The sequence below is a fragment of the Mauremys reevesii genome, linkage group 1 (genome assembly GCF_016161935.1).
Source record: "Mauremys reevesii isolate NIE-2019 linkage group 1, ASM1616193v1, whole genome shotgun sequence".
NCBI lineage: Eukaryota > Metazoa > Chordata > Testudines > Geoemydidae > Mauremys > Mauremys reevesii.
The window spans coordinates 354252614-354278641 of record NC_052623.1 but is presented as its reverse complement, the minus strand read 5'-3'; the positions used below and the strand labels follow the sequence as shown (position 1 = coordinate 354278641).

Below are 26028 nucleotides of genomic sequence, written 5' to 3'. Positions count from 1 at the left end.
CTGTGTTTTGGGTGTGGGAGGACAGGGGAAGAAGTGAGGGGTATTAGGGGGACCAGATGTCCTGTTTTTATAGGGACAGTCCTGTTTTTTGGGACTTTTTCTTATATAGGCGCCTATTACCCCCCACCCCCTGTCCCATTTTTTCAAAGTTGCTATCCGGTCACCCTAGGTATTATTCAAACTCACATTCATAGATTCCAAGGCCAGAAGGGATCATTGTGATCATCTAGTATAATTTCCTGTATAGCACATGTCAGAGGATGTTCTTGAACTAATTCCCATTGAACTGGACCATATAATTTAGAAAAACTGCCAGAGTCTTGATTTAAGTTTCCACCAATGGAGAATCCAAAACACCCCCATGTAAATTGTTTCAATGGTTAAACAATTAGGGTTATTAAAAAAAAAATCCAACCAATCACATTTGTCTTCCTAGACTGAATTTAACTAGCTTCAACATCCAAAATGCATTGGATGTTCTATCTTTGGCTGCTAGATTGCCTCCTATTCAAACTTTTGTTCCCCATGTAGGTATTTATGTTAAGATTTCTTCTTCTGTAAATGAGGCTGAAATGTGTTAACACCCAGCGTTGCTACTTTTTTGATGTACTTCTCCCCACCCACAAACAGAGCCTTGGAGGGCTGGAGGTCTAGAGCTATTTTATGAAACTGGAACCCGAACAAGTGCTCTGGGAGTAGATTTTCTTTCTTATAAAGAATGTGAGATACTATTGGGAGCTCTGCCAGTCACGGGAGTTCACTTGGCTAAATAATTCAGTATAATCTTAATGGCTGACTGCTGCCATAACAGTAAAGATGGAGCTGACAGTGCCCCCTTCTAAGGCAATGTTCATAGCTCAACAACTAATATTTTGTAATGACCCTTGTTCTTGGTCCCCCAAACATGTGCACTGCAGCATCATTCTCCACCGTAAACCCCAAATGATGCAACGTCTGTTAAAAGGTGTCTTTGCAGGGGCCAGCTGAGCTTTTGGGGCTCCAGAACGTTAGTGGTCTGATGGTTGCATTCATCCAAATAGCAGTGACTCAATGGAAGGCTTTATTTGGAACTATCTACAAAAGAACTGCTTACTACCCACTGCGAGACTTTCCCATGCTTGAAGCTGTTTTCCCCTGGTACGTTGACAATGGGCTTTGCTTCAAAAAGGGAGGAAAGAGTTAATGGTTCCCACTGGCAGCTTGTTTCTCTTGTGGGCTTGCTGTTCTTTCTTGGAAGGGATCGCACTCCCTTTGTATCTACAACAAAGCACAGGATGTTTCAGAGGGAGACAGCGTACAGGAAAGGCTGATATACAGGGTGGCTCCTTTCTTCTCCAAATTATTCAGAGGTATCTTTTTAATCCCTTTCCTCCTCCCCTCAAATAAACCCCAGAGGGAGTAGGTTACAACTGGAGTCAAGAGCTTGCTGTACACAGACAAACTAGAGTTGCTTAAATATACCAACCAATAATGCTTTGGTTGGGAACATACATTTATACAAGCTTTTCAAAATTCAAATCAACGTTTACCAGCCCAAGTTCAAACACTACTTCCCACCTTCTACTGTGCTGTCTGGGAGGGCAGTGGGAACAAAGGTGTTCTTTCCTCGGTTAAAAGAAACAAATTCAAAGTGGCTGAGTTTAACTTGGCAAGGCTGGGTAACACACAGAACTACCATCGAGGTAGCCTACAACTTTTTGGCCATGTTCCCATGCTACCAGTGAGTGTTAAAGTCTCTTTTCTACTATCCCATCTGTCTTAGGTACTTATATGACCCTCATTAAAAAAGTATGAGTGCCTCTCAGTCTTCAGTGTATTTACCCTCACAACGTATGGGAAATTGAGGCACAGAGCAACTGGTAATTTGCTAGGGACCTGAACTCAGGTCTCCCAGTGGTTTGGGCACTAGTCTGAGAGTTGGATCATCCTTCCTCTCTGTTTAGGATCCTGGCACATCATGCTGTGGCCTCTTGTAGCCATTCTTTCCCCGTGAAGGCTCTAAAAGGGTTGATCCTGGCAGCATGGCATGGGGTGTGGCTCCTTGTCACAGCTCCAGTGGAGCACTCCCTCTTGATCACTAACCAGACTGCTGAGAGGGGATCCAGCTGTTGAATCTCCAGGTGTGTTAAGCCCATAGAGTCTAAATGGAGCCCAGGCACTGCCAGAGTCTCAGAGCTCTGGGGACCCTTTCAGGGTGCAGATCTTCTTTCTGGCACCCTCTTACAAACCTCCACTCGAAGATGTGAGCTCTCTGGGTTACTGCTTCAAGGAGGCATGGGATAGGTTTAAGGCTTAACACATACAACTGCTTTGCATGGGATTCTAAAACCGCATTGCTCTTTCATAGCATGAGAAATACAGAGATCTATACAAAAATAATAAACCCTACCCTGCCTCAGTTTCCTCACTACTCCAGAGCATTCTTTGGGATGGGGGTCTGAGCTGTTGGGGGCCACCCAAGGTCCTTCAGCTCCAGTGCACTTCTTGGTTCTGCGACACATTTCTTCTCCCCAGAGCTCACCACCGCTGACCTTAGCCATGCCAGCCCCTTCCTTCTTCCTGCCCAAAACTTCCCATGTCTCTCTCCAGGAGTCTTCCCCCAAGAGTCTGTTTATAAACTGCTCTGTCACCTGTGTCTCTTCATTCCGCTCTTTATTATTTTCCACTGTCCAACCCCCCAGCTAGTCCCACAGTGCTGCACCCTGACAAGGCAGTCGTTGAGTTCCACCATCATCCTTGGTCTGACAAAGACATGACCCATCCCTGCCAGCCCTGCTAGGTGGATTCCACATTTACCTAGAGGTATTCTGTGATACAGCAGTTTTCATAGTAACAACTTCATAATATCATCCAGAAGTCATAAGCTGTACAAATCATCACGCCCCCTCTATCTCCTCCCTTTGAGTAATTCATTCCTTTAGTGACTGTCCCCACCTCTCAGGCTGGGGAAGAATCCCAAAGAACTGCCGGCTGCTCCCTCCTGCTCTGATGGACTAGGGTGCAAAGTGCTCTAGGCCAGTGTTTCTCAACCTTTTTGATACCAGGAACTGGCTTGTTGCCCGCCTAAACTGCATCAGGGAGATCTCAGGGACCGGCGCTGGTTGAAAGACGAGTTGTTAAGAAACACTGCTCTAGTGCATGGAACCTCATTACTGAGGCTGCTTTCCAAACAGAGGAGAGTCCTACTGATTTTCTGACCTCTGAAAACTTGCCACCACAGCATGGGAGAGGGGAAACCCATTAAGCTTATCTTCCTAGAGGACACTCTGGTCAGCAGAGGGATTCCTGCTGGTCAGCTGTCTTCAGAAGGTGGATTTTCCGGAGGAGAGCCCTGCTGGTGTTTCAACTAGACAGTATTTCAGTTGACGGGGAAGTTGTAGGCTTTGGGGCCTTTCTTGGCAAGAGTTCTAGTTATTAGGTGCATGGGTTTGTGTTTCTGATGAACTTAGGTTGGGATCTGAGCTTGAGGAGATCAAGTGGCACCTAGTGGGAGCTTTAAGATAAGGAGTCTGGGATTTGAGGAGGGGAGAATCAGAGGAGGGCAGGTGTGGGATGGAGACAAGGGACTTACTTACTTGCCAAGGGAGGCCACAAGGCCCAAAACTTCCCCACCAGCTGACTTGGACAGTAATTTGATATAGGTTAGGAAGAAAAATATCTGGGGAGCAGCACCATTTGAAGGTTGGAGGAGCAGCAACTGGTCTGGGAGGGAAGTGGTATCTTCCAGGAGGAATTAGCCGTATCAGCTTGATGTTTGCAAATAAATTGACATTACTGCGATACATAATATGCTGGACTACTTCTTGCATGGCTGAAGAGAGATGTGGCTTATCAAACACTGTACATTAAACAATGGAAGGGGGAAAATGAGCCTGTGAGTTGGCATATGCACAGGCATCGGTACTGGTGCTGACATAACACAAGGACTACCCTTCTCATGGTAGTTTACTTTCTGGACTGTGGACAAACCCAGAACAAGAGTGGCTCTTAGATACATCAGCTCCATAAATTTCTCCTGTGAAAAATGTAGCTACCAAGAGCAAATCCTGTACACAGCTACTCAGCTCTGGTTGTGTTTCTGTGGAAGCCAAGTGCATCACCCTATTGTAATGATTCAGTAATCTCTTCCTCCTTTTTAACAGAGGAGGGTTGGATGGTGGGAGCATCTATCATACTTCTCTCTCCTCCCACCCAGACATGACCCATATCTACAAATGGGGGTGGGGAAGGGAGGTCAGTGGCTTCAGCAGATGCTACTGAGCATGCTCAGTCCATGTGAGTATGCTCAATACAAGCCAAGCAGCAATTCTGGGTGGGGGCATGTGTGGTACCTTCTTACCTAGTCTCGGGAAAGCTTGAAAGTGGAGATGGGGGTATAGCTTTAGCAATCGCCTCTCGGCATAGCTTTTGGAAAACTGTCCTTCAGTCTTGAAATCAGTGTCTGTGGAAAACCTGCTGTTTGGAATGGAAAAAACTTACTCAGAAGAGCTGCACCAATTTATGCTTGAAGATCTCTGTAGCAAGCCCAAACAGTGCATGGCTCAGTAAATGATATTGCTCTAAGACAGAGGTCCACCAAGTGTGGGGTGTGGCCCCCTGAGGAGGTGGGGAGAAACTTTCAAGGGAGACACGACAGGGCCTGGGCCAGCCACCATGGAGCCGGGGAGGGAGTGCCACCCAGCCCTTCCCTGCCCCCAGCTCTGCTCCAGCTGCCTCTCCAGCTCCTGGCCCTATCCCCGGTGTCAGTGCGGCCCTGTTCCCAGCCCAGCAACAGCTCCCAACCTTGGCTGCAGCTTCATTCCCAGCTTGGGGCTGGGGCTGGGAGAGGAGCTTCACCCGGCCACGTGCCTGGCTTCTGGCCCCCACCTCAGCCCAGCTGCAGCTCCACTCACACCCTCGCCTTCAGCCTCAGTCCCACTACCGGCCCCAGACCCACATCTAGCTGTGGCCCCAGCCTCGGCCCCATTACCCCTGCTTGTGTCCTCCCCATGAGCCGTGGTCCCGGGGAGGCTGGGGAGGGGCATGAACCGGGGAAAGTGGGGGCCCAACCCTCAAAAGTTTGGGGACTGCTGCTCTAAGATGAAGCATAACCCAATGCAAAATTCCTCTAGTGCATTAAGGGGTAGCAGCCTACTGCTGCTGCCAGCCAATGGAGTTATTCCTTTAGCTCAAGTGCCTGTGGTGCTGAAGGTCCCTAGTGGAATCACTGTTGACAACCCATCTGGGGGTGGGCCTTGCACCACAGAAATTGTAAGTACCAGAAATTGTGCTGTAGGAAACAATACTACACTAGGTTCCAATGATATAAGAATGCAGAGCTTGGATGTAATAACAAGCCATGCAAACAGGGCCAAAACATATGTGCAGAATTGTTCTCTTTGGCCACCTTGAATCATGCAAATAATTTTTTGCTGGTGATTAAATTTAAACACACACATTTCATCTTCAAAACACTTTTTCTCCCTCCCTCATGGTAGCTTAGAGCCTTGCTACCTGTGCCAGGCTCGCCTCCAACCTGAGAGTCACTGGAACAAAGAAAATACTGTAACTGTTCAGTCTAACAAGATGTATGTTTGACCCTAAGCACCTCTGTTTTCACACCCTACTGCAATGATATTTGTACAACCTGTGCCTTGTGAGGTATCATTTGAAAACGAACACCACACTGGTCAATAATATCATTGTGGGATATGTGTGACAATGCTACATATGGAGTTATGGATGTCCTCTGATTTTATGTTTTAAAGTCTGTATTTGAACACAATAGAAACAGGACTGTCCAGATCCTGAATACAAATGAAGCCGTGTGACCAGTAACAATGGAATTACAATTTACCTAGGCAGTAAATAGAACCATCAACGCTCACAAAGCGGTTTGGGAGTCAGTCTGTCTAGATCATAAAGAATTGTGTATTTGCTTGGCTAACCAGCGTGGTCATCAGGCAGACACAGTGAAGGCATATTTACATAAAAGGTAAACAAAGCCATCAAGCGGCAGACATGATGACTCAGCTAGCAGTGGGGGATGGAGACTGCACCCTGAGGAAGCCTTCCTGCTTCTTGAAGCAGGGTCTTATGAACTTTCAGAGAGATGCTTTTCAAAGGTTTACTGGACTATAAAGAGAGGGGCAGTGAACCCCTAAGTTTTCTTTCACTTAAGATGACAAGGGAAATGGGCACCTCATACTTCTGTGGAAGGTCCTGACTGACGGATAGTCAGCCATGGTGGACCGAGAGTAATTGATGAGCAAAACCATTTTATCAAAGACCGTACCTTGCTAGATTGTTTTAGACTATTAAATGCAGGTTTTCACTCTTAGTTCTTTTATTTGGCATCATTCAACCTATGTCCTGTCAGGAATAAATTTTGTTTTATTTTAATCTTAACACCCCCCCCCCAGTACTGTGTTTGAATTGAAGTGATTGTTAACTCCAGCTAATGTGGCAAGCTCCTGGGTATGGTCTCTTTAAAGGAGCAAACAAACCTTATTATTTCTCTGAGTGGCTGAGGAGAGGTCTGGACACTTCAGGGTAGATGGTTTTGGGGAAATTCAGGACTAGGGGTGGGTGAGTGTTGGGTTCACTTGGCTAGTAGTAGGCAGAGACCAGCATGTGGCTGTAGTGTAATAAGCAGGCTGATTGAATCAGAATTAATGAACCATGGGTGCTTGTCACACAGACACTTAGCACATGCTTGTATGCTGGCAGGGAGCATCCAGACTAGTGAGCTAGAGCAGCAGAGCATTTTAAAGCAGCTAGGGATACAGGGCAGGTGGTGACACAACCTCTCACTGGTCTGGATTGCACCTCAACATGTGACACCATGTCACAGGACTGACAAGGACCAGCGAGCAAAGAAACGGGGCATTGACTTCACCTGAACTGCAGTGATCTCCCAACGTTTCCCTCAGCAAAACATGTGCCTGGTCCAGTCAGCTGGTTCTGTTGTGTCTTCAGTGGGGGTAAATGAAGCTGACTCCTGGCATCGATCCCCTTTGGGAGAAATGGAAAAGAAACAAGATCTGCCTATATGTAGGTTGCAAGGGGAGTCATAAAAATTAGCCTGTAAGAGGAGAGGCAAATGCCTTGCAGTCAGCAAGGAGAACTTAAGAAGGTCATGACCCAGGGAAGAGAAGGTGTGTTAAGCAGGAGTCTCTCAGAGAAAGTAAAAGCAAATACAGTGAATGCTCAAAGGTGGAGAGCAAAAGAGGCTGAATTGTTATAAAGACAAAGATTGTGTATTGCTAATGACAACCTCAAAAATAACGAGTCAGACTGCCAAAAATCATGAGATTTATTTATTTTTAAATCTCATGGTTTCAAGTCAATGTTGAGTTCTCTTTAATCTGTCTTCTGGTTTCTGAGCCTTTGGGGGTACACTTGCTGCATGTTTCTAAGGTTTTCATTTGCATCCATGAGGGCTTGAAACATGTTTTGAAATATGAAAGTTGAAATTCTCATGTAATTGTACGAATCGAGGAGCTGGGGCATTAGGAAAAACACCAAATATTTGAGACTCTTGACAAAACTGAGGATATTTCATTCCAACTCCTTGTCCGCATTTCTGTCTAACACCACATGCTCAATTAAAAATTCCTGGCACCTTTACAGTGCCTTTCAGACAAGGATCTCAGGCCCAGTCCTCAAAGGTATTTAGGCATTTAATGCCTATTGAAATCAAAAGGAGTTAGGCACCAAAATATCTTTGAGGCTCTGGGCCTCAGTGCTCTCCAACCAAACCACCAGTTTTACTCATTTGCTCTCTCTCGATGACCAGTTCATGCAAACATTTGAACCTGTGTGTTGTTCACAAACTGGTCACTTAGACTATTTGCTATTGTGGTATTTGACTGCTCACCTACATCACATGGTGTTGTTCCTGCTCCCAGATTGGAAGACCATATGCAAATAAATAGGCAGGACGTGTACACGAACAAAAACCTGGTCATGCCAATATTCATGAACAGCAAATGAAAACAAGCATTGATGCAGTGAAAGAGAAAAAGTGCTTGGAACGTTAGTGTTTGCACACACACTGTATACATTTTTACTCTTAGAGGTGGAAGAGGAAAAGAAAGAGGTATGGGGGGTAGTGTTGTCTTATCAGTTAACTTTTGGGAAATACTCAGATACTATGGTGGTAGGAGCCATATAAGTACCTAGATAATTATGTTTAGCTACATATCAATATTATCTCTATTTTACAGATGGAGAAAATGAGGCACATTAGATTAAGTGACTTATAAATACCATTAATTCCCAATGTGACTTTTGGCAAGACTTGATCCCAAGAGCCCTGACTACCCATCCTCTGCTCTAATCATTGGCTATTATTACTTCTTCATCATTAGAGGTCCAGGGTTGCAGCTTTGAAGTCTCAGCATTACAAGGACCATGTCCTTTCCCCATTTAAAAATTAGCAGTGAAATGTTTTACCCTTCCTAAGTGCTCTTTGCAGAAAAACTTCATGGGGGTGTCCTTTCTGTGACTGGAATTCAGGTCAGGAAGGGGATTATTAGTCACGATCAGTGTTGTCTTGTCTTGATTGAACTCTGAAGATCTGCACATAAGTTTGATGGATCTCTTGCGGCCATCGAGATAGTCTTGAAATTTAGCATTGGTCAGTGGCACAAAGTACTTCGCCTGTACAGGGGCAAAGAGGGATGTTAGAAGTGCCACGTCCATGTATCCCAGGATATAATTGCTATTAAACTCAATGAAAACTGCATTTCAGAAAAAATTGCTCCCCACTGCCGGACAGAATGAAGCCATGGCGATACATACAAACATCACACATAAGAAGCCACTAACTGCCTCCTTATGGGTGTCTAATGACCCCCAATAACCTCCACATCAGTGTGGGGGGGGAGGATCAGCAGGGTTTGAACCTCAGAACTTTAGTACTACAGTTAAGCATTGGAACAAATTGCCGAGGGAGGTTGTGGAATCTCTGTGATTGGAGATTTTTAAGAGCAGGTTAAACAAACACCTGTCAGGGTTAGTCTAGATACTGAGTCCTGCCTTGAGTGTTGAGGACTGGACTATAAGACTTCTTGAGGTTCCTTCCAGTCCTAGGATTCTATGATACAGCATAGACCACTTGAGCTAAGGAAGAAACTCCCTCCAATTAGTAGAGGGGAGACACATCACAGATTCTGGATCAGGGGAGCAGATCATGGTATTCAATACTATATGTGAGATAAAGGTAACATCCAACAGTGTCAGGTTGGCTGTGAATATATTAAGCTTGACTTACACAGTTATATTTGCTGCAAGAAGTTACAAGGTGCTTTCCATCTCTGGCATAGTAACTCAGGCAGGAGTTTACCAGGCTGTCCTGATCTATTGGCATAACATGAAGAGGTGCATGAAACTGTCCCAGAAGAGATCAGTCCAATGATTCCTTCTCCAGGAATGCACATTGTGTCTCATGTACCAGTCCACATGCAGGAGACCTCACCTTTTAGGGCATCTTCATCACTTTTTACTTCTTATATGGACTATAAAGTAACATCACATTCAGTGCTATAAAGCAGAGTAATGTCAGCCATTTTGGAAATCAAGTATCTCCTTCCCCTCATGTCTTATTTCTAATTTTTGACTGCATTCAGTACGGGTGAAAGGCACTAGATTGAAAGTCCTGGAGATTGAGGTTGTATATACACAGAAGAGGAATATCATGGGCAGTGGCAGTGTGAGCTCCCTCTCTTGCCCAACCCCTGCCTTACAGCTAGAGGAAAACCTCTGAAGTAGCAATGAAATAAGCCCTCAGGACTTGGAGCCTATGCTAAAAATGCCAACAAAGAGGCTGCTTAGTACCAACAGTGATGATGATGTTCATGATGTCAACATGTTTCAGAGTGGTAGCCGTGTTAGTCTGTATCAGCAAAAAGAATGAGGAGTCCTTGTGGCACCGTAGACACTAACATTTATTTGGGCAAAAGCTTTTGTGGGCTAAAACCAACTTCACTGGAAAATACAGTAGGAAGATATATAAACACAGAGAACATGAAAAAATGGGTGTTGCCCAAGGGTGAAAGTGAGGCGCTACGGGCTGGTACTTCGTACTGGTAAGAACCCGCACCGGTCCATACCCAGCCCACATTAAAGCGCTGCCCCCTGCCCCTTTTGCCTCCCCTGTTGGGGGCCCTGCCGGTAGGCTCCGTACCAGCAGGGCTGCTGACGGTGGCGGTGGGGAAGGGCAGCAATGTTAAAGCTGTAGCGCTTTAACGTCTTTGCCCCTTTTGCCCCACCCCCCGGCTGCTGACCCCTACTGCAGCAGCGGTGTCTGGAGCTCCGGGCCCTTAAATCAAGACAGGAGCCGCAGGCAGCGTGGTCCAAGGGCTGGCTGGGGGATGCTGACCCCCCCAGCCCTGCCCCTTCCGCCCGAGGCCCTGCCCCTTCCGGGGGCCAGAGCCACCCCCCTGTACCGGTAAGTGTCCTCAGTTACTTTCACCCCTGGTGTTGCCATGCCAACTATAACAAGACTAATCAATTAAGGTGAGCTATTAGCAGGAGCAAAACAAACCTTTTGTAGTGATAATCAGGATGGCCCATTTCCAACAGTTGACAAGAAGGTGTGAGTAACAGTAGGGGAATTCCCCTACTGTTACTCACACCTTCTTGTCAACTGTTGGAAATGGGCCATCCTGATTATCACTACACCTTTTTTTCCTCCTGCTGCTAATAGCCCACCTTAATGGATTAGTCTCATTATAGTTGGTATGGCAACACCCATTTTTTCATGTTCTCTGTGTGTGTATATATATCTTTCTACTGTATTTTCCACTCCATGCATCTGATGAAGTGGGTTCTAGCCCACGAAAGCTTATGCCCAAATAAATTTGTTAATCTCTAAGGTGCCACAAGAACTTCTTGTTCTTTTTTATGATGTCAACACTTGCCCAGGGGGAATAGGACTCACAGCAATAGGCTTGAATTTTAATGCTCGTGTAGAAAGTAGTGTTGGTTACAAAGTGGTTCACTTACCAGTTTGGGATGGTAACAATACTGCTCCTCATTTTGCAGAAAAAACTGGCTCATGTTCTTCTAAATCAAACTATGAAATTAAATAACATCATTTATTATCTGGATCCCAAAATCCCTCCTCCCATCAAGCAGAGCGGTGCTAGTATGATAGCCACTATCTTAGAGACCAGACAGTGGATTTTACCAGGGACTCCAACATAGAAAACATGAGCGACTACAGCTTGAGCTATAGTCAATATTTTATAGCTGCTAGTTGCAATGATTCATATCCTCTGTGGATCAGGCACAGCGGGAGATCAGTAACACACACTCACCAGTAGGCTACATTAGCCTCTGTGGCTACAGTGTTCAGCAGGCCAGGCTAGCAATGTAAATATGTCCACCTAAATTACTGCCAATGGTCAAGACATTTTTCTTCTGTTTAAGAATACTTATTAATGGAACCATAATATAAAGTGTAACCAAAAGTTGATTATACATGGGTCATAAATGATTAGATGTTTAAATGATTAATCAATTGCTATAAATTGATAGAGAGAGAGAGATCAAAAGATCAATAGGTTGCTTATAACCACAGCTTACACCTTTTGACTCCTTCTTTCCACTTCCCTATCTGGAGGTGGCGACTTTTATAGCCTTCTTACAAAATTTATGATTGTATCCTAGACTATTCTCCAGATTGGTTTCTCTGACGTTGATTTATATCTGGTCCATCTATTAAGTCATTGGTCTCCCCCTTGGTTGTCTTCTATCCACAACTGTTGCAAAAGCCATCCAACCGATATAGCTCTTAGGTTTCTGCTGGATATGACCATACCAACATAGCCTATCTTCCCTCAACTTGTCTTCAATTGGAGCAACCTGCATTAGGCCCCTTACAAACCTCATTTTGTTTCCTATCATGGAGCGTCCAACCATTTGACCATTTCAACAGAGGAGAGGATACTGATTGCTTTTGTAGCCGGCCACGGCTCTGTTCCATACATTAAAATAGAATGTAAAAAACTGTAATTCGACCTATTTTTGTCACAGAGAACTGGGATCAGCTCAAGTCATTTGCACCAAGCAGCTTTAGTACTATGCTGGGCATCTCTAAGGAAGGCATCATTGTCAGCAACCGTTGATCCTAAGTATTTAAATTATTTCACTCATCTAAGCTCTTCCCTTGTGATATCTTTTGGAGGCATTCTCTATAACACCTTTGACTGATATGTATAAAACCATCCAATCCCCCCCCCACACACACACACTACTCATGTTGGTACCAAACTTTAAAATGTGCATTAATCATTTATTAACCCTTTACAAACTATTTAGAAATGGAAACTTAATATAAAATGTGATCAAACCTTCTGTCTAAAGTTAAAATTTTCCACCATCATATTTTACAAACAATATTTACATGGAAATGGATCTGTTTCTTTGCATTTCATCTACTTCTGCCTATTATACTATCATCTTACATTTATATAGCATCTTTTGATTCAAAGGATTTCAAAGCACTAAACAAACTGTATATGTCACAATCATTTCACTCACCATGTAGGTATGGCCACCTCTGTGGTGTAAGGTGGTAGCTATTTAAATGAACATAGCAGTTAAGGACAGTAAGGGCTTGTCTACATTACCCGCTGGATTGACAGGGACCTCTTGATCCAGCAGGGGTCGATTTATCGCATCTAGTATAAATCGACCACTAAGCACTCTGTCGACTGGTACTCCACCAGGGCGAGAGATGCAGGCAGAGTCGACGAGAGAACGTCAGCCATTGACTTACTGCAGTGAAGACACTGTGGTAAGTAGATCTAAGTATGTCAACTTCAGTTACGTTATTCACGTAGCTGAAGTTGTGTAACTTAGATCGATTTCCCCCCACCCCCCAGTGTAGACCAGGCCTAAGGTTACCAAATTTGGCCAGGACACCAGCATCAAGGTGCATGCTCTTGCAAAAAGGCCAACAGAGTAAATCCAAATAAAATAATTAGTTACAAAATATATATCACAACTGTTGTGCACTTTTAAAGAGTTGCAATGTTTTACCCCACCTATGGAAGGTACATATTGGTGGATGAATTAATTAATCCCTATATGTAGAAACTGGAAACAGATTGTACTGGAGGGAGAAAAAAATTATAGACCTAACAAGAGTTGTGCCCAATATCACCTCAGTCTCCTCTCCCATCCTTTGCCTTTTTTGACTGATTACATTTAAAGATCTTCAGGACAGGAAATTGTCTAATTGTAAATCTGTGAAGCACATACCATACTTCAAGATGCGATGAAACAAACATAGCTGAGAATCACTTATCTCATGTCACATAAGGGTTAATATTTTCAAAAGTGCCTCAGTGTTTTAGGAGCCTTAATCCCATTGAAAGTTAGTGTAATTGATGTAGTTTATAGTTGGTTTGGCAAGGTAGAAGGAGCCACACAAATCACTGAAAGTAAATAGGATTTAGGATCCTAAAACACTTAGGCATTTAAAACTTTTACCCAGGGCTCCTAAATGGCAACAATTTTCAGTCACTATTGACCTATGCTGCATTGAAACTTGCGATCTATAGGCTAGATTCTATGCCTACTGAAGTCAATTACAAACTTTCATTGATGTAAATGGATCAACTGCTATAAGTGAATGATTCTATAATCCATCACAAATCCCTTGAGCTATCCAGTCCACTCAGATTTTATTAAACTTCTTTTATCTCCCACAATATAACAATTCTCCATATATTAACTGAATTCTAACCAAACCACGATTGTCTTTGAGAAAGCCGAAAGACATTGGCATAATGTACCTATGAGGACATCCAGGGAATGTCATAGTTCCAGGGGAATGAGAAGACCTTATAGCTGGTGGCTTGTCCATTTTGAAAATGTTTATGGCTAAACCTGATGCAGATTGGATGCCAAGGGGTGACTTGGAACATTGATTACCCTCCTGTGCCATTTCTAAATCAGGGATTATGATGTTCCTGTACCATCTTTTCTTTGGACCTTGAGGACAGTGGTGAGGTAACATCTGCTAGTGGTGAGAACCAAGAACTCCTGAATTCTTATTCCAGTTTTGCTAGTGGTTTATGGTGTAATCTTGGCTAAAGTCACCTAACTCATCTCTGCCACCATATCTCCATCTGTAGGAGGATAATACCTACCTCACCAAGGTGTCATAATTAGTTAAGATTGGTAAAGCACTGATGGCAGGACTAGTTGGAACACATGAACCTGCAGGCAGAGAGTGAAGGATAGAGAGGGACATAGACTGACCTCAAATCATATTTCCTTCATCGGTATATCACCACAGTGTCTAAAAACCATGGAAGAGGAATGATGGCACAGTGATTAGGGCACTAGTTTAGGACTCAGCAAACCTGTATTAAATTCCCTGCTTCCCACAGACATCCTGTGTGACTCGTAGCATCTCCGTGCCTCCGTTTCCCATCTGTAAAATGGGGAAAATAGGTCTGCCCTACCTCACAGGTGGTTTCAGGGTAAATACATTAAAGATTGTGAGGTGCTCAGATGCTACTGTGATGGGAGCCATGTACAATGAGGAGGATAGATAAGGAGTTACTCTTGCTCATGGCAGCAGCGCTACTTTACACTGCTTTCAGGAAGGCGAAACATGGCTTGTAGAGTGGCTGTTTCTCACACCTGTCCACTCCCTTCTTCTGTCTCCCCCACCCCCAGTACATCGTCTCTCCTCCAAAAGGTGCACAGCTGAGCTCCAGCATAGTGGCTGCAGGGGGCAGTGGCTGCTCACACGATACCCATTGAAGTGCCTGAGTAAGGACCGGGTGGGACTGGCCCCTTTGCATTTACCGTCGACTGCAAAGTGTCCATCACACCGTGCAATGGCAAAACCAACTGCATTTTAGCCACATTAGGTGCTCCAACCAAAGGACAATGTGGCTGTTTTAACAGCCTTTGGCCTTGTCCAAACCAGCCAGCCCTTGGTATTACCCGGGATGGCCTCAAGCAAGTTTAAAGTGTGTGCAAATGGGCTAGATTCTGCCAGTGCGAACACAGGGAATAGGGTGACCAGCCAGCAAGTGTGAAAAATCGGGACACGGGGTGGGGGGTAATAGGTGCCTATATAAGAAAAAGCCCCCAAAATTTGGACTGTTCCTATAAAATCAGGACATCTGGTCACCCTAACAGGGAAGGAGGTTTCCCTGGTAGAAAGAAGCTGCAACTTCCTCATAAATAGTAAGCCAGCAACACCCAGAAAGTGGTGACACTGGCTAGGGTGAGAGCAGAGAACATGCAGGTTCAGGGCAGTGCTTCAGCAGCATCCACTGGCAAGGCTCAGGGAGCCCAGACCAAAAATGAAAGCTAAACCATGAGGGAGGACAGCAGCAAGACTACCTGCTTTCCCTCAGGGTGAATCCAGCTGCTGGGGGTTCATGTAATTTACAGTTGCCAAGGTAGGTGGGGCCATACACCTCTCTCTAACAATAAGTAACATGTTCCTCCTCACCTGCTGGTCAAACAACACTGAATGGGCATATTTCAGGTGTATTTCAAGGGTGTATTTCAGGTGTTGCGCCTTTAAAAAGAAGCGGCTGGTCCGTTGGGGTCTGAAAGTTCATTCCATGGCAGTTTGAAATAGCAGCTGAGCAGTTCAGACAGAGGGAGGAGCAAAAGAATTAAGAGGGGAAATAAGAAAGAGAGAGAACTCAGTTGCTGAGAAACCAATTGGATGATGGAAGGTGCAGAGCCCAGAGAGAGATTTGAAAATAATGTGGAAGACCAAGGGAAAAGGGGGAACAGAAAAATAAAATGTCTACTGAGGGCCAAATTTTGTCTTCTCTGTAGACCCCACTTAAGTTAACAGTTACACGAGGGTAACTGACAGCGGAATTAGATTAGACTTACTTGGATTTACTCATTTTTCCTGGCACATTTAAATAACTTTGTTGCTTTTTTTTTTTAATCTCCCATATCCCTGTATTTTTAAAACAGAAATGAGCACTGCTGAAAAGTACCAGACTGCCAGCTCTGAAGTCCTATATTTGTCCATGGAATATGGACAGGCCCAGAAAGCAGCAGTACAAGCTTCCTCATCCTATTCCCCAACCAACCTCTAGGGAGGAGGAAATATTTCACACTAGGCGTTGGATTTTATGCCGGGAAAGCCACTAAAGAGGCCAAAAAGTATCTGTTGTGTTGCTGATAATTGCCATTGTGCTGGGGAAGCGGACACGTGCCTGGAGGCAATTGCCCAAGAACCTCCAATGCATTTATCCTGTTTTTATGTAATGCAGGTGTAACACAAGTCACTGCTGCCTCTCTGACTTCTAATAGTGGCTGAAGCACATCAGTGTTCATGAATTTGATTCTGGCTTTGAGCTGAGGGAGAAAAAGAGCCTTTTAGATTCAGCTGTCCCAGGTTCAATCCCTGCCTCTGGCACCTCCTCCAGGGGTATCATATTATTACACAAGGCAGAGACCTCAGAGCCTGGGGGTGGGGGATTGTTTTGACTCTCTCACTTGTTTACTCAGAGACAGAATGTTGGGCCCAGAAGGTTCTATGACAGTTGGAAGTGACAGTTCAAGTCCCACCCGCAGGGGGCAGTTCTGAGCCAAGCTTGCTCCTCCTGGGTCTACCTAGCACCAGCACGGCGTGCAATGCCATTAACATTACCTCAGAATATAGGGATCGTTGTGACCAATTTCATGCTGGCTTCCTGGCCAAGATTTGCTCACTAATATCCCAGTCTGGTGGTAGGCTTCATGCATTGCTATCAGCGGCGGCTCCAGGCACCAGCGCACCAAGTTCCGTGGCTTGCCTGCTGGAGGTCCCCCATTCCCGCGGATTTGGCAGCAATTTGGTGGCGGGTACGGGACCGGCGGGTACAGAACCGGTGGACCTCCCGCAGGCAAGCTGCCAAAGGCTGCCTGACTGCCGTGCTTGAGGTGGCAAAAAGGCTAGAGCTGCCCCTGATTGCTGTTTCCCCAGAAGCTCCAGCCTTTGATACAACAGTGTGGGAAACTTATTAGGATTAAAATTTTGCCTGATCCTGGCATAAGGATTCCTATGTATTAATTCTCTACACCTGTTGCTTCCTGCTACTCAAAATAATGCAATTGTGGACAAAGCTTGTTATGTTAGGAGGAGACTTGGTCCTAGAGCCAGCAGCTTCAGACCATTACAGCATCACGTTTTCATGGGAAAAAGTAGTAGATATTGATTATGGCCTGGGAGTGCTTACATAAGAACGTAAAAATGTCTGTAGTGGGACAGACCAAGCTGTTGCAAAGTAAAAAGTGAACATCATTCTGGGATGTATTAGCAGGAGTGTTGTAAGCAAGACATGGAGAAGTAATTCTTCCGCTCTACTCCGCACTGATTAGGCACCACATTTCAGGAAAGCTGTGAACAAATTGAAGAGTCCAGAGAAGAGCAACAAAAATGATTAAAGGTCTAGAAAACATGACCTATGAGGGAAGATTGAAAAAATTGGGTTCGTTTAGTCTGGAAAAGAGAAGACTGAGGGGGGACATGATAACAGTTTTCAAGTACATAAAAGGTTGTTACAAGGAAGAGGGAGAAAAATTGTTTTTCTTAACCTCTGAGGATAGGACAATGGGATTAAATTGCAGCAAGGGAGGTTTAGATTGGACATTAGGAAAAACTTCCTGTCAGGATGGTTAAGCACTGGAATAAATTGCCTAGGGAGGTTGTGGAATCTCCATCACTGGAGATTTTTAAGAGCAGGTTAGACAAACAACCTATCAGGATTGGTCTAAATAATAGTTCTGCCATGAGTGCAGGGGACTGGACTAGATGACCTCTCAAGGTCCCTTCCAGTCCTATGATTTTTGGGGCCTCGCTGTTTTATTTTAAACTTGGTTTATCATACTAAGGGAAGGATTTGGAACTGAAATCATTTGTTGCTATGGAAAAGTAAGAATTTACCTTATAATTGCATGATGGATGTGAATATACATTTGAATAAAGGTAGAACTTTAACAAGATTTGAACATGCTGACTTCAATAACAAGGCTGACCATTACCCACTGAGTGTGTCCTCAAATGGACTACACTATATGGCTATCTGCAGGTGTTTGGGCTTCTTGTATTTCTATTGAAAAAAAACCAAGGACAAATTAAATGTACACAAAGCTTATGACATTTCAGGAATGTCCCCTAATAAGAGGAACGTTCATGCAGAATTTCATATCAATGAGACTGAATTACTAAAACCACAAATGGAATAAAGTTTGATTTTCAATCTCAGGGCAAACTTCATTGGAAGTAGAACCTCAAGAATCAATGAGTATTTGAATTTACGTGGAAGCATCAGACAGAATTAGTATAGTAGTGATGTATGCAGTGTAGTTACAGCCGTGTCAGTCCCAGGATATTAGAGAGACAAGGTGGGTAAGGTCATATCTTTTGTTGGACCAACTTCTTTTGTTGGGAGACACAAACTTTTGAGCTGCACATTTAGCTGTGATGGTTGGTGTTCCTTTCCCAGGCCTGAAGAAGAGCTCTATGTAGCTCAAAAGCTTGTCTCTCTCACAGACAGAAGTTAGTCCAATAAAAGATATTACCTCACCCACCTTGTCTCTATAGTAGCGATGATCAAGTACAGTGTGTGTACTGCATGAAGACTGGTGTCAATGCATGTAATTACACTATTGATTAATTCAACAAATAAATGGGTCCTGCTGGCAATGTTGTTACAGCAATAAAGCAAGTCCAAACAATTGTGTCTGCCAGAAGTATTCACTGAAAAGGATTTCAATTTAGACAGTCAGTCATTCATGATTTATCACCTTAACAACCACACTAATTATATCCTATCAATGGAGGAACAGCTGGTGAACAGGGTCTCCTTAGTATTACAACTGCTGGGGGGGGGGGGGGAAGGGGGGGCTGTGACATGCTTTAAGTATTTTGGGGGGGGGCAGGGCAATGAAGTCCTGAGTGCATGCTGTGTGGACACCCCATAGTACAATGGAGCTTTGCTGAAGGGAGTAGAAGTAATGTGCTTGATGCTAGTGGCAATCTTAGTAGGCTATGAGTTTAGATGACAAAGAGCCCTGTGGCACTTTATATGCCATGTCTACACTACCCGCCGGATTGGCGGGTAGTAATCGATCTATTGGGGATCGATTTATCGTGTCTCATCAAGATGCGATAAATCGATCCCTGAATCGATGCCCGTACTCCACCTCCGCAGGAGGAGTAAGCGGAGTCGATGGGGGAGCTGCGGCGGTCAACTTGCCGCCATGAGGACGGCCAGGTAAGTCAAACTAAGATACTTTGACTTCAGTTGCATATCTTAGATTGATTCCCCCCGCCCCCCCAGTGTAGACCAGCCCATGGACTAACAGATGTATTGGAGCATAAGCTTTCCTGGGTGAATACCACGCATGCATCCGACGAAGTGCGTATTCACCCATGAAAGCTTATGCTCCAATACTTTTGTTAGTCTATAAGGTGCCACAGGACTCTTTGTTGCTTTTTATAGATCCAGATTAACACAGCTACCCCTCTGATACTATGAGTTTAGAGACACCTGCAGGCTAGATGGAGAAACCAAGATACCTCATTTGGTATAAAGCTCTAAGTATGGGCTGACCTCTCTTACACTTTTCTCTATCATGTGGCATCCATGCAACTCTGCAGCAGAGCAGAGATTTTTTTTTTAAGTTGTGATAACAGCTTTATTTCTTCAATAATTTTGCTATGCCTAATTTGGGATGGAGGTGTTTTCCCTGGACAATTGACTATATATCTTAGGGCTGTCAATTAATCACAGTTAACTCATGCAACTAACTAAAAAAATTAATCGCAATTAAAAAAATTACTCGTGATTAATCACACTATTAAATAATAGAATACCAATTGAAATTTATTAAATATTTTCAGATGTTTTTCTACATTTTCAAATATATTGATTTCTATTACAACACAGAATACGAAGTGTACAGTGCTCACTTTATATTATTTTGATTACAAATATTTGCACTGTAAAAATGATAAAGAAATAGTATGAGGTGAATTGAAAAATACAAATACCATAGTGCAATCTCTTTATCATGAAAATGCAACTTACAAATGTAGATTTTTTTATTACATAACTGCTCTCAAAAACAAAACAATGTAAAACTTAAGAGTCTACAAGTCCACTCAATCCTACTTCTTGTTCAGCCATTTGCTAAAACAAACAAGTTTGTTTACATTTACAGGAGATGCTGCTTCCTGCTTCTTCTTTACAATGTCACCTGAAAGTGAGAACAGGTGTTTGCATGGCATCTTCGGAGGCGGTGTTGCAAGGTATTTATATGCCAGATACGCTAAACATTTGTATGCCCCTTCATGCTTCAGCCACCATTCCAGAGGACAAGCTTCAATGCTGATGATGCTTGTTAAAAAAATAATGTGTTAATTAAATTTGCGACTAAACTCCTTGTGGGAGAACTGTATATCTTCTGGTCTGTTTTACCCACATTCTGCTGTATATTTAATGTTATAGCAGTCGCGTATGATGACCCAGCACGTTTGTTTTAAGAACAGTTTCACAGCCGTTTTGACAAAACACAAAGAAGATACCAATGTGAGATATCTAAAAATAGCTATAGCACTCGACCCAAGATTTAAGAATCAGAAGTGCCTTCTAAAATCTGAGAGAGATGAGGTGTGGAGCATGCTTTCAGAAGTCTTAAAAAAGCAACACTCTGATGCAGAAACTACAGAACCTGAACCACCAAAAAAGAAAATCAGCCTTCTGCTGGTAGTATCTGACTCAGATGATGAAAATGAACATGCATCGGTCCACTCTGCTTTGGATTGTTATCGAGCAGAACCCATCATCAGCATGTATGCATGTCCTATGGAATGGTGGTTGAAGATGAAGGGACATATGACTCTTTAGCATATCTGGTACGTAAATATCTTGCAATTCTGGCTACAACTGTGCCATACAAACACTAGTTCTCACTTTCAGGTGACATTGTAAACAAGAAGCGGGCAGCATTATCTCCTGCAAATTGTAGCAAAGTTTGTTTGTCTGAGCGATTGGCTGAAGTAGGACTGAGTAGATCTGTAGACTCTAAAGTTTTACGTTGTTTCATTTTTCAATGCAGTTATTTTTTGTACATAGTTCAACATTTGTAAGTTCAACTTTCATGATAAAGAGATTGCACTACAGGACTTGTATGAGGTGAATTGAAAAATGCTATTTCTTTTGTTTTTTTACAGCATGTAATGGTGTTGGGACTCACCACTGTGGCACCTCCCACTGGTGACTCTGGGAATTAGCTCAGTCCTTGGTGGAGTGCCCTCTGCCGGTGTTGTCCTATCCAGCCTCTGCTCCTTTCTGGTTGTCTGGACCCATGCTGATTCCCACTCAGTGGCGTCCCCTTCAGGACACTGCCCTTCGGCAATGCCCACTGCTCCGGTCTCACCCCCTTCCGGGGGTCTGGTGTTATTAGCAGTCCTTCTCTGAGCCCCAGCCACTGTGGTCAACCACACTCCAAAGTCTAACCCCTATTGTCAGGGGCCTGGTGCAGTCCACTCTCACTCATCCACTGGCTGGGTGTTCGTGCAAGGGGGAGGGACGCCAGGGGACCTAGGCCCACCCTCTACACTAGGTCCCAGCCCAGGGACTATTTGGTGGCAGCCTTCCTGCCCTCCTTTTCTCCTCTTGTGTGCCTCTTTCCCTGGGCCACTTCCCCTTCGGCCCCTTTGCACTGGCTAGGCCCTTCCCTCAGGGCCTGCAGTCTGGCAGGTAGCAGGCTGGAGTTCCCTTCTACTCCCTGAGCTTGCCCAGTACTGCGCTGTCCCAGGTGCTGGTCTCCTCACCCAGGAGACAGACCTTCCCCTCTGAAGGTCTGGAAGAGACTGCCTTCCTTCACTCTTAGGCAGCCTTTATATAGGGCCTAGCCTAGCCCTCATTGGCTGGCTATGTCAGCCCTGATTGGTTCTCAGTAAGCCCTTTTTTAATTGGCTGCCGGCCTGCACAGCCTCTCTGGTCCCCTCTCACATGGGGGTGGGGCAGCTGCCCCACAACACAGTGCAAATATTTGTAATAAAAATAAATATAAAGTGAGCACTATACACTGTATTCTATGTTGTAATTGAAATCAATATATTTTAAAATGTAGAAAACACCCAAAAATATTTAAATAAATGATATTCATTATTGTTTAACATGATTAATCACGATTAATTTTTTTTAATCGCGATTAATTTTTTTAATCGGTTGACAGCCCTAATATCTGTTTATAAGTTACTATTAATCATGTTTATTATGGTAGTGCCCAAGGGCCAGCCTAGAATAGTGTGAGGCACTCTACAAACACAGAGTAGGAGATTGTCTGTCTTGTCTATTTAGACAGAGGGCATGGAAAGGGGTAGAATGCACCAGCAGTTATCCAGGTTACATTGCTCAACAGACCGCCCAGTACCCCTTTGCCAAAAGGAGCCCTGATCTTCTCCCCAGGCCTGCTCCCAGCCTTCGTGAGCCCCTCTCATTTCCAATCCCCCGCTTCATACTCAAGCATACGGCACTGGGGCAAAAAGGGAAGGAGATAGACAGTCCCAGAGAATGAGAGGATGGCTGAGGAAACTCACCTGCTCCCAATGATAAAGCCGCTTATGGGGGGAGGGACAGAGAGTCACTCAGTGGCCCCTGCCTCAATGGGAGAAGCAGCCATGGTGGTGTGGTGGGAGCCTATATACCCCTCCACAGATTGAGGTCAAATTGCAGGATGCACAGTGTGGCAAAGGCACCCCAAAAAGGACACAAACCTATTCATAAGGGAAACTTAAAATGCTGTGGGACTGAGAACCCAGTGCCAGTGACTCACTGTCTGACTGCCATATTTCTGAGGGAAATCATGTCCAGCAGTTAAAGGAAGTGGGCACCAAACTCATGTGGAATCTGTAGGAATGTAGGCCTGGCCTAACATAAGTAATTAAACATGTGTGACACGTGGCCAGAAAGGGTTAAACATCCTGCAAAATAAGTAACCCACAGAAGACATGTGGGAAATGATGTTTGTGTATTTACATATGTATGAGTAGGGTGGACAACGTAGTCATCAGTCCCTGTCTATGCTGTATTCTGATAATTCAGAGGTCAAAAGAACATCCTATCATGTCTGACGAAGTTCCTCCTCTACCTTGGTAGGTCCCGTGCTTATTGGCGGATTTGCTTGCATCACAGATTCACCCTGTGGGTCAGGAAACAGCCCAGAGACCTTCCCCTCTGGTAGAAGCCACAGTCCAGGTCAATTCCTCCTGTGTTTGATCAGGAGTTGGGAGGTTTGGGGGGAACCCGGGTTCCAGCCCAGGGCCCTGTGGACTGCAGCTATCCAGAGTTCCTCCTGGAACAGTTGTGTGACAGCTACAACTCCCTGGGCTACTTCCCCATGGCCTCCTCCCAACACCTTCTTTGTCCTCACCACCAGACCTTCCTCCTGATGTCTGATAACGCTTGTACTTCTCAGTCCTCCAGCAGGATGCCTACTCACTCTCAGTGTCTTGCACACCTCTTGCTCCCAGTTCCTCACACACACTTCCTCTCCTCTAGCTCCCTCTGACCTGACGGGAGTGAGCCCTTTTATAGCATCAGAGGGACCTTAATTAGAGTCAGGTGCTTAACAGCCTCACCTGACTCTTAGCAGGTTAATTGGAGTCAGGTGTTCTCATTAGCCTGGAGCAGTCACTCAGGGAACAGAAAACTGCTTATCCAGTGGCCCGTATATCTCCCTTCTACTACGCTGCTGTTCCCAACTGGCTTGGGTCTATCACACATGTAAATACGGGATATCTCCATATTCATCTCTTTGAAAATACTGTGTATGGTGGAAGAAAAAGAAAATGGCCTTATGTTAATTAATATAGCTAAGTACCGGTGACAAACCTCCTTCAAAATCATCCTGATTACCTTTTGTTCCCTGAGGAATTCCAACTTGTCAAATGACAAGAAATTGTAAAAAAGATCCTTGGGTCCTGATTCTGTCATCTCTGAGCTGCTTAGACTTCATCAGGGGAAGTTTGAGTCATAAGACTGAGGTCCCAGTTAAGCTGGTATGCCCTGATGGTGATGTGTGGACATTGGACTATAACCTATGAACTATTTCTGAAAGAACTCTTTGCAACTACAAAGCTCACCATCCCTGCTGTGAATCTGCACCTCAATGAATTGAACTCATGTCTGTATGTATACTGATATTTTAACCATACTCTCTCTCTTTTGTTTTTTAACAAATTTTAGTTTAGTTAATAAGAATTTGCTGTAGCGTGTGTTTGTGTAAAATCTGAAATATTCATTAACCCAGGAGACAATGTGTACGATCCTTTGGGATTGGTAGAACCTTTTCTTTTATATGATGAAATAAGATTTTCAGAAATCATCATATTTGACTTAGGTACCTGGATGGAGGCCTGAGGCTGGATCACTTTAAGGGAACTGTGTTGTTTGGACTTCTGAGTAACTAGTAAGGTCATAAAGAAGCTGTTTTATGCTGGCTTGGTCAATCTAAGTATTGGAATATCCACCAGCTTTATGGGGATTGTCTGCCCCGTTCTTTGCAGTTCACCCTAACTGAGTGACCATAGCTGGCTCCACTAGGACCCCGGTCCCAACATGGGAAAGGCCTCATTTAAAAAAAAAACAGAAGCAAGGAGGGCAATTATCAGTCTAAAACCAAAATATTTATGCCCCTAAAATAAGTAAATGGGTCAGTAAGCTAAAAACCAAAATGTCTAAGCTATCCAAAATAAGAGGGAGAACACCCAGAAAACCATTTACTACAAACAAAACATAGTAAAAGCTTTGTTAACTGGAATGGTTGGGGAAATGGGGGGTGCTGGTTAGTCAAAAATTCTGGTTAACCCAATGGATTACCAATTTTCAAGGAATTAGAATTCAATAAAATTAATGAACTTTCCTGTTCTTGTCCTTTTCAAGACCTGTACAAATATCTATTTTCTGTTTTAATGTAAACACAACTCTCTTATTCTTCTCTCCTTTGCTTTTCGCTGGTATTTTGGATGCCATAATGGTCGGCTGTTTTTTATATTTTATGATAGACACAGGACAATACACCGAGTAATAAACCGACCGATCACAATGGAAGATACAAATGGAAAGAACAGCATTCAGCTCTTCTTGGCTAATAGTCCGTGTGCTCTCGGAAAGCTTTGGCATCAGTCCTGGTTACTAGATTGAAGATTTGTTTTGGGAGATATCAGAAATGCTGGTTTCTAGAGCTTTCCAGTTGTTAAAGTGCCAGATAACAGCTTTTACTGTAACAATAAAGAAAATAAAAACAAAATGAAAAAAGGTTAAAAAGTAGGTCAAGCGGGAACAAACATGCTCAACAGGGATTGGCTTGGTTTACAAAGTAATCAAGCCAAGCCAAAAATATGTAATACAGTGTATAGTAAAGGGCTGCAATAAAATGCGTAAAAGTATAGAAAGGAACATCGAGCCAGCAGGTCGAGGGAAGTGATTATTCTTCTCTATTCAACACTGGTGAGGCCACACCTGGAATACTGTGTCCAGTTTTGGGCCCCCTACTACAGAAAGGATGTGAACAAATTGGAGAGAGTCCAGGAGAGGGCAATGAAAATTATTAGGGGACTGGGGCACGTGACTTATGAGGAGAGGCTGAGGGAACTGGGGTTATTTAGTCAGCAGAAGGGAAGAGTGAGTGGGGGGGAGGATTTGATAGCAGCATTCAGCTACCTGAAGAGGGGTTCCAAAGAGGATGGAGCTCGGCTGTTCTCGGTGGTGGTAGATGACAGAACAAGAAGCAATGGTCTCAGGTTGCAGTGGGGGAGGTCTAGGTTGGATATTAGGAAACACTATTTCACTAGGAGGGTGGTAAAGCGTTGGAATGGGTTACCTAGGGAGGTGGTGGAATCTCCTTCCTTAGAGGTTTTTAAGGTCAGGCTTGACGAAGCCCTGTCTGGGATGATTTAGTTGGGGATTGGTCCTGCTTTGAGCAGGGGATTGGACTAGATGACCTCCTGAGATCTCTTCCAGCCCTAATCTATGATTGTATGATTCT

At 44.2% G+C, this 26028-nt stretch overlaps 1 protein-coding gene across 10 annotated transcripts; it reads right to left on the bottom strand.

The window, feature by feature from the left end:
* Positions 1-1043: 1043 nt before the first annotated feature.
* Positions 1044-21829, bottom strand: TSGA13 (testis specific 13). Of its 10 annotated transcripts, none has more exons than XM_039519817.1 (6): positions 21229-21829; positions 10990-11059; positions 8437-8643; positions 6878-6993; positions 4340-4455; positions 1044-1257 (listed from the first exon to the last, which is right to left on the bottom strand). In XM_039519817.1, the coding sequence occupies exons 2-6, from the start codon at positions 11041-11043 to the stop codon at positions 1061-1063; spliced, it is 690 nt and encodes a 229-aa protein (XP_039375751.1). In that variant the 5' UTR covers positions 11044-11059; positions 21229-21829; the 3' UTR covers positions 1044-1060. The 10 variants fall into 10 exon arrangements, with proteins under 10 accessions (XP_039375751.1, XP_039375754.1, XP_039375752.1 ...); XM_039519820.1 differs by lacking the exon at positions 21229-21829 and adding an exon at positions 16637-16790; XM_039519818.1 differs by lacking the exon at positions 21229-21829 and adding an exon at positions 15470-15500.
* Between the last annotated feature and the right edge of the window lie 4199 nt (positions 21830-26028).

Bases quoted from the DNA above. Each gene is read 5' to 3' on its own strand.
- TSGA13 (XM_039519814.1), bottom strand. From the start codon at position 9,352: ATGCCAATAGATCAGGACAGCCTGGTAAACTCCTGCCTGAGTTACTAT. The intron at 8,644-9,256 runs GTAAGTCAAGCT...GCCCCTGTACAG, and splicing joins CTTGCAGCAAATATAACTGT to GCGAAGTACTTTGTGCCACT. The intron at 4,456-6,877 runs GTGAAGTCAATG...CATTCCAAACAG, and splicing joins GGGAGATCACTGCAGTTCAG to CAGGTTTTCCACAGACACTG.